The sequence below is a fragment of the Syngnathoides biaculeatus genome, chromosome 13 (assembly GCF_019802595.1).
Source record: "Syngnathoides biaculeatus isolate LvHL_M chromosome 13, ASM1980259v1, whole genome shotgun sequence".
Taxonomy (NCBI): Eukaryota; Metazoa; Chordata; class Actinopteri; order Syngnathiformes; family Syngnathidae; genus Syngnathoides; species Syngnathoides biaculeatus.
In genome coordinates, this window is record NC_084652.1 from 10,780,319 (window position 1) to 10,800,261 (window position 19,943).

Sequence of the window (19,943 nt, forward strand, 5' to 3'; positions counted from 1 at the left end):
ATTCACTGTAGTTCTTACACTTCGTGCGCAGTACAAATAATAAAATGCAAAATTATGAATGATATACTCCAATGTTAAATTCAAATGATATTTTTGACATTAAAAATGTGATTATGGACATAACCGTGACGATCCCGTGACATCGTATTTATACTAAGCATCGGAAGCTGACCCCTGCAATGACCCTTACTGCCGGTGATGTAACCAGTGTTGCTTACACTCACTTTCCAGATACCCTTAGATGGTCGTAATGCTATTCGTTTCATTAAAGCACAAAAAAAGGCTAGAAAAGGGCCACAGAAAATTTGGATTACCTTCAGAGGGTGTCCAAAATGGCCCGTGTAAAACAAAGCAAGGGTTTGATGGCAGTGTGCTAAAAACAAATTGCCTCGTTCCAGTTGAATAAGAATATGAATACAGCGCTCAATAAAAGTTTGGCTTTGTATGAAGGTGTGCTTTATCACTTCTTTTCTCACTAAATGTAGTTGCAGTGTTCACAGATAAACATTGCTGAGCTGTGTCCTGGGGGTCTCCCGGGTAGCAGTCATCTACGTTCCTGGACTTCCTGCTGCAGTTACTTCCTGTCTTTCTCTCTTTCATGGCCAGCGCATAAGATGACATTTTCTACCCCTAGAGCAGAGACTTTTCTTTCTTGCTTAATATTAACCAATAAGCCTACACTTTTATGTGTAAAGGCCATCTAATTGCACACTAAAGGACATTGTCAATGCTTAATTTTAACATTTTGTTTTTTTTTAAAGGTGGACTCCTTTGTTGACAAATCAATTACAAATGGCTTAATTAACATAGAGCTCCAAAATTGGGGCTTTTTTCTGTTGTCAGGCTTACAGGTATTAAATACTTGTGAGTAGCTGCCACTGCACTTCTTGTGAAGTGTTTCAATTCGCCTGCTGCTTTAAGTACTACACTATTTAGTCCCTAAATTTAAAGGAACGGGAGTTGCGTTAACCACAACCGCTGGAAAATGGCCGCGGTTCAATCACAAGTTGTACATGTCTTTTTTTAGACCTGAACTTCTTTGCTGTTTTTTTTTATTGGCTCCAAAGAAGAAGGGATAAAAACTGAACTGATTCCTTCAGTGTCCTTTGTTCCCTCTGTATGATTCCGACACAACAAGGAAGGAAATTCCCACCAGGACTACACACTCGGGCTGGATGGAGTATATACTCTACAGTACATGTGCAGACACTTATGGTACATGACTAATATGATGCCTATGAAGCAGAGATGAACTACTATGTCATTGCAGACGAGGTGACGAAACAAACCAGAAGAGAGAAATGCTTTATTTTACACTGGGCTGTAAAAAGTATGTAGCCGACACACTGTAGGAAAACGACTTATTCCTGTTACCCCATCGCGTAGAAATCACATTTGAAGAAAAACACTGTCAGTCCTATGTCTGCGCACAAACAGAATTTCTAGCAATAGTCATGCATTCCAGAGCAGTTAGGATTGAATCTGTATACTTGTAATCTGCTGAAGTTGACGCATTAAGATACTGCAGTTCTGCAGAAATAGAATATAGTATCTGTGGTGTTATGTGAATTTGTTTAGCCCACGCCCACCACTATCTTTCTTTTTTCTAAAGACGTTTATCTACAACTGTAATTTGAACAAAAACAAAAGATCGCCATAAAGATATCCTTAGATGAGCTTCTAGTTTATTATATTTTGCAAATTCATGCTGCTTTGAGGAATTTTGTGTGGAGGTACAGCAGCTCAATTTACCAGAATTCACGTCATATACTTCAGACCGCAAACGAGTGGAGACTGATTCAGATTTAATCTGATTGGCCGTAATCGTTGTCTTTGACTGAATTTTTCCCTTCTCCAGTTGGTAGCAATGAAGTCAGGAATGCATCCACCCTTCAAAGTGTGGACGGGATTTAAATCAAATTCATATGTCTCTGTTTCTGTCTTCCCGGTACAGATGAAGTGCCAGATGAACTGGTGGAACCGTTCTACAGGGATCAGTACAACCAGGAACACCTTAAGCCACCGGTGGCCAGCCTACTCCAGTCGGCAGAGCTTTACTGCCGGGCGGGAAGCCTGATCCTTCGGAGCGACGCTGTCAAACCTTTACTGGGACACAACGCCGTCATCCAGGCTCTGGCTCAGAAAGGTTTATATGTCACCGATCAGGACAAACTCGTCACGGAGCGAGATCTGACCAGCACGCCTATACTCATGGTGAGTGATTGTGTCTTGATATTTTTAAGGGTTATGTATGTATTTATGTTCTCAGGTAATATTAAAAATCGGACTGCGCTGGGCAAATGTGTGTCATCTAACTTGAGTCCAAGATACTAGAAGAAGGTTTTCATGAAATTATATTGCATTTGATTGCTAATGTATGAATGCTGACGGAGTTGCTGGAACACTGCAAGTCGGACATTTTATTATGTTAATGGTGTGTTCTGAAATGAGCTTTTCTCAACGCATTCAGACACATGCTGTAATTATTGTATCGGTCTAAACCAGGTTTGGGCATAAGAGTCATGGAGATCTTATTCATACGGGAGCATTTTTCTGCCATGTGCAGCTCTGTATTTCTCTGGCTGCGCAGATTCTCCCGTATCCTTAAGTGTGTTGTACACGTGCACTCGTGCCAGCTCCACAGTCATGGTGGAGCAACCATGGAATTGTGGGTGTTCATTGTGAAATCTAGATGTGCTTAAATTCCGTCCTCGACTTCAGCACTTTTCCTCCTCCTCATTCTGGAGGCTGTAGTAAGTACTGCATCCTGTGGAGGTGAAACATCATGTGGCACTTGAATTTGGAAACAGGTACAAGACAGTATATGCCATACTACATAAAAGAGAAGCTATCAAGTATCAAAAAGGTCTGTGTCACAGTTTTCTTATTTTTTATACCACTAACATTCACTAAAATGTTATTTATTAGATACATAACAAATGCCTGTGGAGCGCAAGTACTCCAAGGGATTCGCAATCAGCATTACTAGGGATGTTCACAATTTTACACCAGTTCAAAGCAGGAGATGCCTCAGTTCTCAACCACAATCTGTTCCAGAAAACGGTTCGAAAAGTGAATTGTTTGAAAACCGAATCGATGTTTCCCATTACAATGAATGGAAAAAGAAATAATGTGTTCCAAGCCTAGAAAAATAGGCTATTTAAAGCATTTTTTAGCATTTCCTGATAATAAACTGCATAGTAGAAATACATTTATAGTTTAATCGTTTAATTTAAGAAATATATTTATTTTTTGTATGCTGTAGTAGTAGACTACGCTAGGCGGGGAGTGCATTGCCGTATCTGTATCTCGGCCCCCAGCCTTGTAAACTTTTTTTCATTGACAAAAGTGCAGAATAACTTCAAACAATAATCAGGGGGGGGGGTAATTTTTACAAAACGTAACACACCAAAACATTCGTAACTCGAGTTAACAAAAAAAACAACAAACAGCAGAAATGCTTCAAGAACTGTACGTATCAAATGTCTTCGGGGGTGGTGACTCAACCCCTTTTAACAAAATCTAATGTCATTTGTTTCTGCCGTCTCTTAAGAACATTTCTGAAGTGGCTCATCACGACATCATTAAAATTTTGGAGTGCTCTGCGACATTCAGATTTTTTGGGGTGATGAAGTTCGACGAAATTATGGATTTCGTTCCACTTGGCACAGATGGCATTGATGTCAGCACTTGGGACAAACAACAGTCACTACCGGGACACGTCTGTGTACAGAGGCTGCGTTATTCAGAATAACAAAAGTGCGCTGATTGCACCCCACGCGTTATGTCATTTCCGTTTTTTTTTTTTTTGGGGGGGGGGGGCGTTCGAATAGACAATGATAAAACGCGTCGTGGGTCGGTCAACTGCTTGCGGCCTGCGCCATGTCATTTCCATTTTTTTTCGGGGGGCATTCGAATAGACAATATAAAAGCCTGTTGTGGGTGGGTCACCTGCTTGCACCGCACGCATTATTTGTTTTTTTTTTCGTCAGTGTGGGAATTCACAACAAAGCGCGTTGTGAGTCAGCTGGTCTGGCCGCGCGCAATATGTTATTTCCGGGTTTTTTCAATTTTCGTTCGAAAACCAATTTGTTCAAAAACGGGGACGTTCGAAAACCGAGGCTTTACTGTGCAGTATTTGTGCTGCGTTGAGATGCATGAGCGCACTTCTGTATATGCACATAACAATTTAAACTCCCGTCTAATTAGTTACACTCTGACGTATTTAATTTTGTTAAAAATCAAGCATGCAATATGCCGGTGACGTCTCATCACTGTCACTGATGTGGGCAGTTATATGCATGGTACTGTTTATAAATGAAGCGGTGGATACATCATCAGCAATGCGGCGATAATAAACTTCCGAATTTGCTGCGGAGGTTGATTTCACATTTTGGGTGTGACATATTTTCCGGGTGAATTTTTGATGCCATTGTCGCTCGTCTCAGGAAATCTCCACATCCTGGGAATTTCACCCTCCTGCAGACTTTAATGAATCACACCTCTCAAGCTGTTACCTGAAAGCGAGCCTTGTATGCACGGGTGGGTGAAGGGGTCTGGTGGAAATCAGTGTTGGGGAAGTCTGCACACTTTGAGGGCATGCAAGCCAGGTGCATAAAAGAGAAATGGGCAAACGGGACTATATGGCCCATATCCCTTCATCCTAAAAGAGCCAAGGAAGAAAAGAAAAGAGGCGAAGGGGAGAAGCAGCTGTAAAAGAGGCAAAAGTCAAGATATCACAGGGTGAAGCAGGGCAAGAGTCTAGTTGCATACTAGTTGTAATTCAAGCTAATGAAAGAGTGGAGAAATATGTCTCTGTCAGATATGATTTAAACATTTGTCGTAGGTGGCTTTTGCAGGTGTCACAGCGGAGCCTACTGACTTCTTTTTGGCTCTTGGTATATCACCAAAAGACGCTTCATTGATTAATCATGTTCAAGGCAAGTGAGGCAAAGTGGATTTAACTACTAGCTCTAAACAGCAGAGGCACTGTTGATTAAGAGTTAGATTTTTGGGGGTTGAAGTAGAACAGCATGCGATTGTCTATTTTATTTATTATATGGACTTTTGGGGCGGCACAGTGGCTCAGCTGGATACCGTTGGCCTCACAGTTCCGAGGTCCAAGGTTCAATCCCGGACCTGCCTTTGTGGAGTTTGCATGTTCTCCCCGTGCCTGCTCCCCAAAACATACGACAATAATTGGACACTCTAAATGGCCCCTTGGTGCGATTGTGAGTGTGGCTCTTTGTCTCTATGTGCCCTGTGATTGATTGGCAACCAGTTCAGGGTGGACCCTCCCTCCTGTCCGTTGACAGCTGGGATAGGCTCCAGCACTCCCCGCGACCCTCGTGAGAATAAGCGGCAAAGAAAATGGATGGATGGATATGGACCTGTGTGTTTTACTCTCAAAACAACTGTAAAAAAAAGGTACAGTTGTAAGCCAGTCATTGATATTTAGTTTCGAAACCATTTGTGTGGCATGAGGTAAGCATACGTGGCAGAAATGTCTCACGGTTAGCGACCATCACTTCAAAACGTGTCTGCATTGCAGTGTGCCCTCCCCTCCCGGACCCTTCCCACTGCCATCTTTCACATGCTTTTATTCCTCTGTCTCTCCCTGTCACCTGCCTCCGCATGTTCTCTGCTTCTAGCCTTTCTTTGAACATTACCTCGAAGTTAGCTCAGCAGCCAAAACCTCAAGTCACAGCCACAATGAGTCTTTTCACTATGGGATGATTCTACAGGTTGTACTTGAGATCTGTTTCGAAGGTTCTGGGAATCGTTCTAACGCACCGATCAAAGGCATTTCTATGAATCCAGTGTACCTCCAATGATGTAGCATGTCATGGGGAATGGAGATCTGTTTCAATGCTTACTATGACCAAAAAGAATGAAATAGCTAGAAACTGGCCTTACAGGGCAAAAGGAGACAGACAACTCAATGTTTTGGTATGTTTGGTGTTCATTTTGTTGCTGTAGCCAGGTACGACGGTCGTTATTCCGTATCAAGGTCCAGAAAGTGAGCCACATCAGCCGGGGCACTCCACAGGCAACGTCACACAATGGGCATTTACCGACAATGTTGTTGTCGAGTCAATGCTGATAGTTGTTGAGCTTGAGACACCAGCCTGAACGGAGTTGCAATAGCGTCGATCTCGCCGGCCGCGGGAGTTGTCTTTCAGATTCGGCTACTGGAGGCGAGTAGCCGCCCAACACGATGTTGGGTCATTATCCCGTCGGCTACGGCGTTTCCATGGATCGCCAAGAGGGGGCCGATGTAGTCCTCTGCTTTCACGGACAGCTGATGAATGTACAGCTCGACCGATGGCTCGACATCTCGGACAGTTTTGCGCAACGCTCTGGGGCACGCTTCTTGCCTTGTCATCTCGTGATTAGGATGTTCGGCGAGGTACGAGGAACGAATGGTCAACTGCATTCATTTTGTCTCAGAATACAATGATCTGCGGGTCTTGAAAGATCAGTCAAAATGCTGTAAAATTACATTTCGTCACTGTAGGGAGACGCGGGCCCAAAAAACACAGTTACAGTTTACAGTAGCTCATTGAGTGTTAATACAAAGTATGTCAGCAGCTATCTGATGCTTGTGTCTTCTTGTGCCAGAGCTCTTGCTTTTCACTCTTGAGTTATAGGCAGTGAAAATGATGACCTCGTGCTTTCCCCAAGACTTTAGGAAGAATAACTCATGTTGAGGTAGAGTAGGAGGAGTGTGGTAGTAAGTCAGTCAGTCAGAGGAGAAATTGATGCAGAAAAAAAGGAGGGGAGGGGGACAGTTATGCTGACGAGCAGAAACTGTTAATAAAAGAGCGAGATGAGGAGTAATGGAAAAGCATTGAAAAGCACGAGGGAGGACGCAGAGGAGGACATGACGTGCGGTACTGCAGCAGAGTGGAGGGTGGGGTCTTACATTGACTCTCAAATGAGTGCCACCCCTCCCCTTTCCATTAAATGCACACACTGCGAAGTCTGTCAGACCTTCACCGATGTGCGCATGACCCCCCCCATTCATTGCATGCTGAATATTAAAAGACGTGAAAAAGAGAACAGAACGGTGGAGGAGTAATTGAATTAACCCCTCAGGCGCGGGAGAGAAATATCCTTTTTTTTTAAATTTGGGGACAAGAAGCATACTTATGTGTTTGCTCAGCTCCATTGAGCTTTTTAAATGCCTTTGAGCAAGGTTACACACACACACACATACACATAGACATACACACACCCGTTCACACAGACAGTCGTGCAACAACAGTGAGGATGAAAAACTGATGGGCTTTCTTGTGTGACCACTGCAATTTTCACACCCTTATAAGGTATGTCTCTCACCGTGAGTGGAGTGTCATTCCTGCTTCTGCATGCACGCATGCTTACGCTTGTGCGTGCACACACACAGCACATGGCTTTTAAGTCCATATGACAGTTTCCAGGTGTCTTTTGAATTGACCTTCAGTCCAAGTACATCATGCATAGTGTGCTTAACATGTACATTAGACCAATAGTTCCCGAGTTTCTTTGCGCCACTGGTTTGGATGTAAAGCGATATTTTAAAGACCGGCAAAGAAAAAAAAATACAAATGATTAAAAATCCAAAGCCCCCATCTTTGGGTAATGGGAGACAATGACACTGGAAGCGCTGAGGCTAATTCACAATTGCGTTTTTGTCACCATCATTGCAGAAAAGCGCTTCACAAAAATAGGATTAGCAACAGACAAGATTACCCAAAAAATGTTGACGATCATCATCGTTCATTCATTCTAAATGAATACATGCCAGCTCAGCAGAGGCAGGGCCGGGATTTGAACCCCCAACCTCAGAACCATGATGAAGACGCTCTAACCAGTCTTCCACTATGTCGTCCTTTTTATGATCAAGAAATACTTTTTTCCCCCCTTTCTTTAAGGCCTGGTGAAAAATGGAAAGAACAATGTCATGAAGTGCTTTAATACCAACTCTTTCAATTTCTTAAATACTGTAATTTCCGGCCTATAAGCCCCGACTTTTTTCACATGCTTTCAACCCTGCGGTTTATGCGGTGATGCAGCTAATTTGTGCATTTTTTTCTAACGGCCGCAAGGGGCACTCGAGCAGAAAAGGTAAGCGTGAGACCGGTGGAATATATGTACAAAAGTAAGTGACATTGACACTGGCCCTGTTAGCGCTGCGCTAGCGTGTTACTGCCATGTGTCAGGGATTTTTAACGGTATGTTTTTTTTTTTAACCGACCATGTTAGCGCAGTGGCGCTAGTGTTAAACACTTTGTGTACCATCTTTATAAATATCTCGTGTTTCAATGTGGGTTTCAATATGGGCACTTGCAGCATTTACACAGCCAGGAATTACAGTACATATGTCATATGTATCCCCATCAAACCAAGTCATGCCTACAGTAAATTAATATTCTCTGCGCCTCTCTGCCTAGAACCTCCACAAATACGTAGATAAGCGTCTTACCCTGATTAATGATTAAGGAGTTTTAATGTGAAATGAACCTCAGCTCAGGGAAGCTTTAATCACAAAAAAAAGTGCAGCAGGTTTTGTTAAATCTTTCCTAGATCTCCAATCGTAAGTCGCTTTGCCCTAAGCGCAGTCAGTTAGTAGCACTGCATTAACTCTGCACGTGATGTCAAATATTGGCCAATGTTTGTACAATGTTGGAATTCTGGAACATGTTTGACATGTTTAAAGAAATGTGCCAGCTCACAGGAATTTCGATTTGTAAACGGTGCATGTACAAAAGTATTTGGCTCCACCTATGAATATAAACTTATTTAATTCTGTGGATATAAAAAGTCTACACACTCCTTTTAATATGTTTTTGTGATTAAATCATTTCGCACATTGTGACCACACATTTTCTAGAAACAGCCATTTTTTTGTGGCAGATTATATGCCAAGAGCCCATTAACCAATCACATCTAAACCCATAGAAGTCAGCAAGTAACCCCTACAGTTTGAAAATCCCTGTAATTAACCGCAAATAAAGTAGAGAAGATGTTCTCGTGGGCAGCTTGTTTGAGTTTGGTGTGGAAGAACCTGACTCAACATGACACCTTTGCTGTAAACTAGAACAGATTCCTGCCCTCGTTCATGGATGAACGGACATTTTTTTTTTTTTTTTTTTTGCCGAGAAGGGGGAAGCAATTTTTAATGTAATTAATTAATTAGTAATTGGACAACAATTATTAATCGTGTTAACCAACCATAATTTAGAGTGTTAAGAGAAATCACTCCATATTTATTGTTGTTACTCATCAAAAATCACGTGTGTGTTTTTTAAACGTTTCCTTAATGAAATAAATCATTTGTGCATCAGGTTGCTTTTTCCAGATGAGAAAAGTGAGCCTTACCAGTCACAATTTTCCTCTCAGATCAAATACATTAGATTTTCCTGTTATGAAATCATGAAAGAGTGCTGCTGACACGTAGCCCTTTCAATTAAGTTTTGGTATCATGTATCATACTTATTCTTCTCGGGTGCCGGTAGTTTGCTTCCAGCGGGCATGTTTCTTTCCGAGCGCACTCTCTGTTTGGATTGGCAGGATGAGCACATAGAGAAGTAGTAACGCACCAGTCATTGCTTTTTATATTTCACGGAAACACTCGTCAATAGAACCGTCGCTGCCAGGATGAGGTCCTGCAGGTCACGGAGCAGCTGACTTGAGATGTTTGTTCAGTTAGGATGGATGCTTTGCTTTGCCGCAATGTTTTTAAATGGAGCTGCATTTTGACCGGAAAGGGAAGTGGAGGTCGAAAAGGCCTTGCCTGGCCTGGCCTCGAGCTAGATTAGAAATGCCAGCAGAATGTCAAGCTTTGTGTAGGTGTTGATGGCTGGTAGATGCATTTGCGTGAAGTGAGTGGCGCCAAATACGTGCAGCGCCAAAGCAGACATCTCATTTGGAGAGTGGTTTTAAATGTCATAAGGGAAGCAGGTCTGGAGTGGTGGGGAGAGGCCAGAAAAGCTCCTCTTTAACATCACGAGCCAGAGTGGGATTGAAGTTCACAAGGAGCGCCGGCAGCAGTACGCTTTGCTTCTTAAGCCTGAATAAGTACATAAGAAGCCAAGAGCCACCCGTGCAGGAATATTATATACAGTATTAGAATAAGCCATAATACTCAAGTATTATTATTCAAGTTATTTGGGTGAGTTGATTAAAAAATACATTACTTGGTTGTAAGCAGTAGAGATACTATCGATCCTGTCTCAACTGGAGAACAGAACAGCTATGCTCTTTGTTAAATATTTCATTCTTAATAGTTAGGGCAATATCCATCCATCCATTTTCTAAGCTGGTTATCCTCACTAGGGTCACGTGAGTACTGGAGGCTATCTCAGCTTTCATTGAAGAAAAGGCAGGGTACACCCTGAAGTGGTTGCCAGCCAATCGCAGGGCACATGGAGACAAAAAACAGTCGCACTCACAGTCACACCTAGGGGGAATTTAGAGTCTCAAAATATCCATCCATCCATTATCCGAGCCGCTTATCCTCACAAGGGTCACGGGAGAGCCGGAGCATATCCCAGCTAGCTTCAGGCGAAAGGCAGAATACACCCTGAACTGGTCGCTGGTCAGTCACAAGGCAGATATCAACACCATCACTGAGCGGGAATCGATCCCACGCTGCCCGCACCAAAGTCTGGCATGTGTACCATTACACCATCAGTGACTTTGTCTCAAATTAATGCATGTTTTTGGGTTGTGGGGGGAAACTGGAGTGCCAGGACAAAAACCCACGGAGGCATGGGGAGAACATGCAAACTCCACACAGGCGGGGCCAGGATTTCAACCCCGGTCCTCAGAACTGTGAGGCTGACACTCTACAGCTTTTCCATCATTTCGCCAGTTAGAGCAATAGTTAAAAAAATTTATATATATAATGAATGAAGACCTTAATGTGGAAATACCTTTCTCCAGTTAAGGTATTTATGTGGTGAACAGAATAAATCTTCAATTTGGGTAATTATTTTTGTTGTGAGTTTAATTGTTCCAAAAATGCGGGTGTCAATAGACTTATTAAAACACGCTTAGGGAGGGGAGAAGAACATGTAACACATGTACACCTGGCGCTATGGTGTATTAATTGTTCTTCTTCGATTATGTCATTTATATGCTCGTGAGAAGACAACATAGAAGTCACAATTCACTTTTGATTAATACTCGCTGGCATATATTATTTGTTCTCTGGGAAAAACAACGAATATCACTGCATCTTACTAACTAACTTATTTGTTAACTCATTTTTTAGAGTACAGTACTGAAAAGTGCTATTTTCATTATTTTACACCAAATTATGAAAAAAATTGTTGCTGTTTTTTGTGGGGCTGGAATGCGATCATGGCATTTTTATTCATTGTTATGGTGACAAATGTGACAAATGCGTCACAGCTCATCAGGCATCATAATTGGAAGTTAAACTTTTTCCTCTTTGTTTTTTTATATTTATTTTATTTTACTTTTATTTTTTATATTTTACATTTATTTTATTTAATATTTTTTCACCATCACTGTCGAGCCCTCCCATAGCCATTTAAATGCACTGGTGGAATTAAATGAAACATTTAGCTAAATTAACACCTCTCTACTGGATCTGATTATCAATTAGCATTCTTATATTTTTGATTCATCTCCACAGACTTCCCATCTGGCACTGATAGACACACTGATGATGGCGTACACGGTGGAGATGATGAGTGTGGAACGGGTGATGTCCTGCATCAACAGACATTGTTCCACCGGACCATCGCACACAGACGCGCACGTCCATGAACTGCCTTATGACACCGAGGATGCCATCACCACCTGGCTCAACAAGGTGAGAAGCGCACTCATACGCATGTCCTTGCTGTGCCTGTACAGTGAGAATAAATACGTCTTCCGAATTTGACGGATGACAGAGAAGTGTATCGTTAACAATCATGCCAAATATGACTGCTATGAATAAAAAAATGAAAAAATCACCATGAAAGTGACGTATCAAAATCGTGAAACAAACCATCGCTGCTTTCAAAGACAGCTGGCGTGTCCATTGAATGAGTGCAAAACCTCACCTGCTCAACTGTACCTGGAATCGTGGTTGCTACTTCATCTAGCATCTCTCTTATTTTACCACATAATTACGTTCGAGCTGTGAAAACATCTCCACCTAAAGCCTCTGGTGGCTTGACTATATCTAAGGGACCCCAGGCCCTATTGCATGCCGCGACAACAAGGCACTCTAAAGCGACCACACTAGGTTAAGGCCCCTGTCCACAAATGAGCAGTCACGTTGGACTATTCATTTTCTCATCTTATTCCTCTGCCTTATCTTGCTGCAATAGACACACACTCACAGCAGAGAACAAGGCACTCTCAAGTTCCCACGTCAGCCCAAAAAGGAGATGCATTTTCGGAGTCTAGGTATAGACCTGTAGCTAACTGCTTACCCCAACAGCTCTGGATGGGTCTCATCTCTCTGACTGCATCTTCACACTATTGCGTATTAGCTACTCAAAGCACAGGATATGTTATCAGAAGCACACAGTACAACACTGAACGTCTTTAAAATTGTACAAGAAATGCAATATGGATTCTGCTGTTGTCCTGATTACTCCCATTCCCCATGTGATTCATCTTCACAATTTCCACCCAAAGGGAAAGACAACCACGTCTTCTTTGCACAAAACACACGGTGAATTGTTTCAATTTTCAAGACCTTGCACTGCATGCTTCGGAATGGGTGATTAATTCCTACAACCTCAGGGCAAGATGTTGCATCACAGTTTATATGAAAGCTTTTAAGACAGCAAAGGCAGTAATTAAAGATACCACTAAAAGCAAAGTTTTATTTGATGTGTGGTCTCTTTTTTTTGTTCTTGGTTTTATGTTATTCCTCCCCTCAAGACTCACTCAGCATTTATCCGATTAGATGCTTTTATGAAATATGACCTTTATTATGCTATCTTTATCACTCCACAGGTGAATGAGCACCTGAGGGACATTCTTATGGAAGAGCAGAAGCTGAGAGAAGTTTCCCACCAAGAATCAAGCGCAACGCCCAAAGTAAAAACACCAAATCTTACCACAATTAGCTTATGATCTCCTTTACCAGGGGTTCACATACTATTTCATTCTTATTTTACCATTTTGGTCCAACTAAAATATGCCATGTGATTGCCATAACATTACCAGCCAGTGTGGATATAAAATATCTCCAAGCCCCCGTTCAAATGTCAGGTTTTTGTGATACAAACAACAAACCCAAGATAATTCATACCAATAACATGCCCAGTTACCTGTGGAACTCCCTAAATAGGTTTCAAATGTTTTAGTAGGGTTTTCCTGGCTTTTTTTCTGTTTGTTTTGATAACAGAAGCCTGAAAGTTTTGTAGTAACGTTGTTTGCTATTTTGAACTGTTCATAATTCATTCCACATCGATCAAGGTCCCAGGCCCATTTGGAAAAAGAAAAATAGCCCCAAAGCATGATGAGCCTGCCACCAAAATGTTGATGGCAACAATGTTGAGGTGTACAGGTTATACGCCACATACAGTACATGGTGGAAAATGTTTTGAATTGATTTCTCTTGGTTTCAACTGGCTTGTGCACTTCTTATATCCTCTGTACATATCGTCTTATACAGAAAAAGTTGAAGACCACAACAAATGGAATTTATCCTAAAAAGTTAAGTTGTTAAACAGCTGATGACTAGAGGCTAAGTGTGTCCCTATCTAGTTGAAAGTGTTCAGCCCAATTTCTATTTTTCAACCAAAATAAAGTTAGCTTAGCATTAGTATAAGTGACAACTCCATGTAAAATTATCTAGACATTTCATCATTTAGTGATACAGTTAATTATGTACCGGAAAAGGTTTGTCTGTACGGAGGGCCAAACTAAGTACAGTTAAAGCTAAGCAAGGTGCTCCTGCCCCCAAGCCCCCAAACTTTAATAGGTAAATATTAGTAACATCATACATAACATGTTGATAAGTGTGTAATAAGCTATTCGGACAGTCACAACATTTTCTTTAAGAATGCAAAATTGTTAATGGAGCTGCTCTATTGGATCACTCACACTACTGCTTGTGTACATAATGTTCAGCGTAAAATTTTTTTAAGTACATTAATGTTCCCTGAAAGTCTGAGTTCTTTTTGACTGAACACAAGGAAAAGGATTTTCCTTGGCTTTTTTCCCCTTTTACTATTATTGTGTCCCCTTGCTGAATGCCAAGCATAAAATTTTTAGAAATAGTGGCATGTTTGCATCCCCACAAGCAACTCAAACAGTACTGTAGTTCACACAGATCTTCCTGCTAAATCAAACGGACAGATGAGCTGCTCAGTCATGCACCAGCTGCAGAGAAATGTTGGCATGAGCTGTGGCGCTGCTGTCAAGCGGACAAAGATGGTCGGAGGGGGAGGGGGGACAGAGGAGGAAAGCAAAATCAAAGCGAGAGGGGAAAATGTGGGAGACAGGGCTACGGATGCTCAGTCAGCTGGGGCAAAAAAAAAAAAAAAGAGGAGTGGTGCGGTTATGCAAGAACCGTATGACACAAGCACGTGGAGGGACAAACGCACAACTCTCACTGAAACGTACGGCTACATAACAGTGCAAGGTCAACTAAGTGAAACAAATTAGGTCTGCTCACCATGCTGCGATTTGAGGAGTACAACACAGTAAACAATAAAAGATATCCAGCATTAGTGGTGATTAGTTTTTTTTTTTAGGCTGGATTTAAGATGGAAAAAGATGAAATGCTGTGGCGATCCCTAATGGGACAAGCCGAAAGGAAAAGAAGAAGAAGAAGACACTGTAGGTCCAAGTGTCAAATTTAGATTTGTCTCTTTTTTCCGTGTATGTTTACAAGTAAAGTGGAAAAAATAAATCATGTGGTTGTGAATAAATTCACGGAACGTATAAAACAAATATCACCTATATAACTTGTATTAACACATGACAGCGACAACACAGAAGTAAACAGTAATACATCAATAATGCAAATATTACATGTTACATAGCGTTTAGTTCACCTTTTTTGACTTGTTCCGTGTTGATTTAGGCCCGCTGGTGTCTGAATTTGAAAAAGGTCTAATGCTGAACTAAACATATTTGTTTCCATATAATTGTTTCCCTAAAAGCTGCCTTGACGCATCTCCAAATAGTGCCGCTTGAGAACAAAAATTTGGAGTTGTCACTTGAACCGTGCAATGTTAATCCAGCCTTAGTAAATTGCTGTCTATTACAAGAAGGCAATCTGTTTTTCCAATCTTAATTGCATTATGAATCGACCACAGTATGTCTAGCTCCACCCTTTAGGTACTGTAAGACCTTGTTTAGCACCGCCAACCGAAGGTCTGTGTATGGTACAGATAATTTGTTTTGGTATCCTTCATAATGGTTCACAGTAGAAATGCAACCAATTATGCACTGGAGCGAACAGAACCAATGAAAAAGTACAGTGAGTTAAAAAAAAAAAAAAGTACTGCAATATCTGGGTCAGCAAACAATGGTTGCATCACATGACCATTTTCCAAAAGACACTACCCCAATACACATGCATGGTTGTATTATGTACAGTGGCAGAATAATATGGTGAGGCTGTCCTAGTTGTGGTACAAAATCACTTTTAAAAAAGTCCTGCGGCTTTATGCATATTGCTAAATTTGATCAGTAAAGACCAGCTTTTCATCTGCTGTGGGAGTTCCCCTGAAGCAGTTCTCCTGGATCATAGGATTTGAACTGAGATATTAGAAATCCAAGCCATGACACCTACAGGAAGGAAAAATAATAGAAATTGTGGTGGAGTTTATGGCTGTAACTCATCTGCTGGAAGGGGTTGAGGTCAGGGGTCTTCGACACCAAACTCATCCAAGCGTGTCACAATGAATCCTTGATATACCACACATTATTTATCTTGTAATTTCCATGTTACAACAATGGGGGGAGATGAGATCTTTTTAAAGTGTCCACTCGCTCACTGTGCCGGGACCTCAAACAGACGTCTATTCATCGAGCTCGACACACTCGCAGGAGCCAATTTCACACACGCACACAGACACACACACGCCATAGGCTGATGCAGGAGCACAAGACACTTTGTCTATTTTGGGACAGTATGAATAATAAATAATGGAGGTCTTAAGACTAATTGCACGGCACATTTGTGGGTGGAGACTGCGAATACTTGCACCAAATGTCTAGAGGTCGTGCACCTAAGTCATAAAATCACGTGACTTTTGTTTACCTCGCCATATTGCCGGTCTAGCAAAGCATTGTTCAGTACTAAGTCGGTTGGAGACAACATGGAAATGTGTCTTGTAGCACGACGCCCGGTCTTGTCCGATACCGTTAAACATTTAGAAGGTGAAATATAAACGAAGGTACGTGGAAAAATTAGACAAACTCAGCATAGAGGACCCATATTTAATGCCGAACTCGATGTTTTCGCCGATAAGAAATTGGACTGTTTATTTCCTTCCGCTTGTCTTGGACAACTGGATATACACACATATCTGGTGAGTAAGTCGTCGAGTTTTACACGGAAAAGTTTGAAAGCGTATAAAAGTCTGGACGCATACAAATACTTTGTTTCTGGATCACTTCTCATCAGGAATAAATTCCACCTAGTGACGGTTTTGACTGCTCATGAACGCAGAAGTGCATTCGGCGACACGTTAACCTTTGCTGTAGCCCATCGATCTTTTCAGCTAGTATTCAATACAAATACCAATATTTAAATAAATGACCTCTGGTTTTACGCAAACTCGCATTTATTAACTATGATTGAAAAAAAAAAGACGGAGTCGTCTCCATGGAATGTACACTGAAGCGATTGCAGCTACACTTGACCTCCGTAAACCTCCGTGACAGTTTTTTTAAATATGCATTGTTCTCAAATGAGCCAACTTGGCAATATAAATACTTTTTGGGAATTTGAGATTGAGAAGAATATTTCCTACCTGAAATGAAGCGATCACTACACAGGCGTGTGTATCTGGTTGGGCACCATCCATCACGTTTAATTGCTGAAATCCATCGATCTTGTCTGGTCTTTTCAGATGGTATGCTATAGAATGAACTCTGAATATGTGTCTCATCTGTTGTGATAACCAACAGCACAACAGGTCTCGGGTATTGTAAATATTCTCCTATGGTTTAATGTCTCCCACAATGTCGAGCAGCCCTTTTTGACCGGCAATATGCCGACATGAAAATGGTGACGTCACGTGCACGAGCTCTATAGTCACTGTTGACACGTTAGTCTTGCTCATGTAGAGGTTAGAACGTCATTGTTTAGCTGTGATGGCTCTTGAGCAGGCATCGAATTCTGTGTCCTGATCACAAAATATCATTAATATTATTGGTATGTTACAATGTAATTCTAAATGACTCTTGCTGTCTTAGATTATTCAGACACTCTATTATGTTCCAATACAGATTTGAAAAGATTTTATTGTATCATTACATTTCTGTACATAGCGTGGGTTCCATTTCACATTTTTCCATTTTGGTTAAGGTATCATCCAGACACATGTGAGGCCATCAGCAATTGACAGTTTAGGCAAGGCAATTTTTTGGAGCACATCATTCCCACTTGATATTTGATCGGCATTGTAGCAGCGTTTTTCTGATTCATCAGCATTTTTATGTCCCTGACTGCACTTCATAGCCAGTTTGAGAAACTTTATGGCATCACACTGTCCAACGTCAGGCTTCTCGAACCAGTACCTGTTCTCAACAAAACCATGCTTCCTAAGTCCTGCTACTTCCACCGCTTATGAAACGGATACCTCCTCGCGCAAGTGTTTGTGACAAATATAGTTGTATGGATGCTTGTGTTTATGGATAACTTGTAGAGTGCTACACATATTTTTGAGATACTTGCCAATGTCCTACGCGCTGGAACAGTGTGACAGCCATGAAGCTTCTTATACTGGGACTAAAGTGTAGTCGATGACAGAACATTTGCAATGCTTTCCCAATGTCAAGTGGCAAACTATGGGTGAGGGTATGATTGTTTTAAAAAATTGCAGAACCAAAGCTAACAAATGATGACGATAGCCTCATGTATGATACCTGGAATGAAATAGTAAAAAAGGAAGTGTACATTGATGATGTGTTATTTAAACCCCTTGGGTTTTTTAGTTTTAGGAACAATTGTCCCTTTGGTACATACAGTAACAGAATGTGCTTGTTACTAGCCCTAATGGTACTCTCTCCTCTTGTTGTCCAATCATCTTCCACCACCAAGTCTCCCAACAAATGGTACTGGAGACTTGTACCTGTAAGTCCATTTAGTCATAAAAAGCCCTCCCCAACCCTTGTATCTAACCAGAATCGTATCACATTTCCCCCATTCCACCTCCAATCGTCTTTGCATGCTACCTCAATCGGATCAGGTCAATCAGGATCACCAAAATTATTAAATTTTGTTAAATGCCACAATAATGACAGAGAGAATTTCTTGGATAACTTTACATTATTTTTTTCAAGGTCAAAAGTTTACATACACAAAAAGTACTATGCCTTTGAACACGGGGAAGCCCAGATGTTGAGGTCATGGCCTTGGAAGCTCCTGATAGGTTAACTGACAAAATGTGAGTTAATTGACTCACACTTGGGGATGTATTTAAGGCCACACCTCAAACGCTCTGCTTCCTTATTTGAAATCATGGGGAAAAACTCAAAAGAAATCAGCCAGGAAATCAGAGAAGGATTCGTCGCTTTCCACAAGTCTGGCTCATCCTTGGGTGCAATTTCCAGATGCTTGAAGGTGCCACATTGATCAGTTCAAACAATGATACAAGTATAAACATCATGGGAATGTCCAACCATCACATTACTCAGGAAGGAGATGGGCTCTGTGTCCTAGAGATGAGCCTGTTTTGGTCTGAAATGTGCAAATTAACTGCACAACAAAAGCTATAGACCTTGTGAAGATGTTGGATGAAGAGTGTAAGAAAGTGTCATGCCATTATTAAATGTGGAACGAGTCGTGCACGTAGGTGGACTGAAAGGCCACACAATGAGAATTAAGTCATTACACCTCCAGAATTACAGCGAGTCAAAGATCTTAACTTCTGCTGGTCTAATGAAACTAAAGTGGAGCCGTTAGGCCGTAATGACCAACATTACATTTGGAGAAAAAAAGAGGACGCTTGTAGACCTGAGAACACCATCCCAGCTGTGAAGCATGGAGGTAGCAGCATCATATTGTGGGGCTGTTTTGCTACAGCAGGGACTGGAGCGCTTCATAAAATAGACGACATCATGAAGAAAAAACATTACTTAGAGATAATAAGGCAACATCTCAATGCAGCAGCCAGGAAGCTAAAAGTTGGTGGAAACAGGTTCATTGTACATTCTTCCCTCCAATGGAAGAGCATTTAATCTTTGTGCCGGTTGCTATAAAATCACTGGCTTACATGAACAAAGATACATTTTTTTAGGAAGTAAGTAGGCTAATAATTGTCAAACCAACTAAATTACATTTGGTAATTTCTCAGCAATACAGTCATTAGATGCCACTGACTTTTTTTGTGTAGCTGCACAATGCTGCATTGTGTACAATCAATGTAAAAACAAGCACTTGCATCTGGTTATTTGCATGATTAATTGAACCGCAGTTGGTCTTGCCACCCTTTGCGTCCCTCCCCAGTTTGTGTGCATGAAAAAAGAGCTGCGTATAACCAGCCAGATGACACATAAGAGTGTCATATTTGTAATGATGTCTTTGTGTCGTTGCCATGGTTTCAGGCTCGCTACAGGAAGCCTCATGTCCAACAGAGCAGCGCACCTTTGCTCCCCCTGGTGGACAACCTGCTGAAGGATAACACAGATGGCTGCGCCCTAGCGGCTCTGCTGCATTTCTACTGCCCACAGGCTGTTCGATTAGAAGGTGGGGTTTAGCATCCTGTTTGCAGACATTTCTTGTTTTGTTTTGTTTTGTTTTG

General features: G+C 41.5%; 1 protein-coding gene across 1 annotated transcript in view; it reads left to right on the top strand.

Annotated features, from left to right (window-relative positions):
* Positions 1–19,943, top strand: part of camsap2b (calmodulin regulated spectrin-associated protein family, member 2b) — a 43,327-nt gene that overhangs the window by 4,780 nt on the left and 18,604 nt on the right. Inside the window, exons 3-6 of the mRNA XM_061838694.1 lie at positions 1,955–2,214; positions 11,648–11,827; positions 12,970–13,053; positions 19,747–19,888. Coding sequence (XP_061694678.1) covers positions 1,955–2,214; positions 11,648–11,827; positions 12,970–13,053; positions 19,747–19,888 — 666 coding nt within the window. The remainder of the gene's footprint in view (positions 1–1,954; positions 2,215–11,647; positions 11,828–12,969; positions 13,054–19,746; positions 19,889–19,943) is intronic.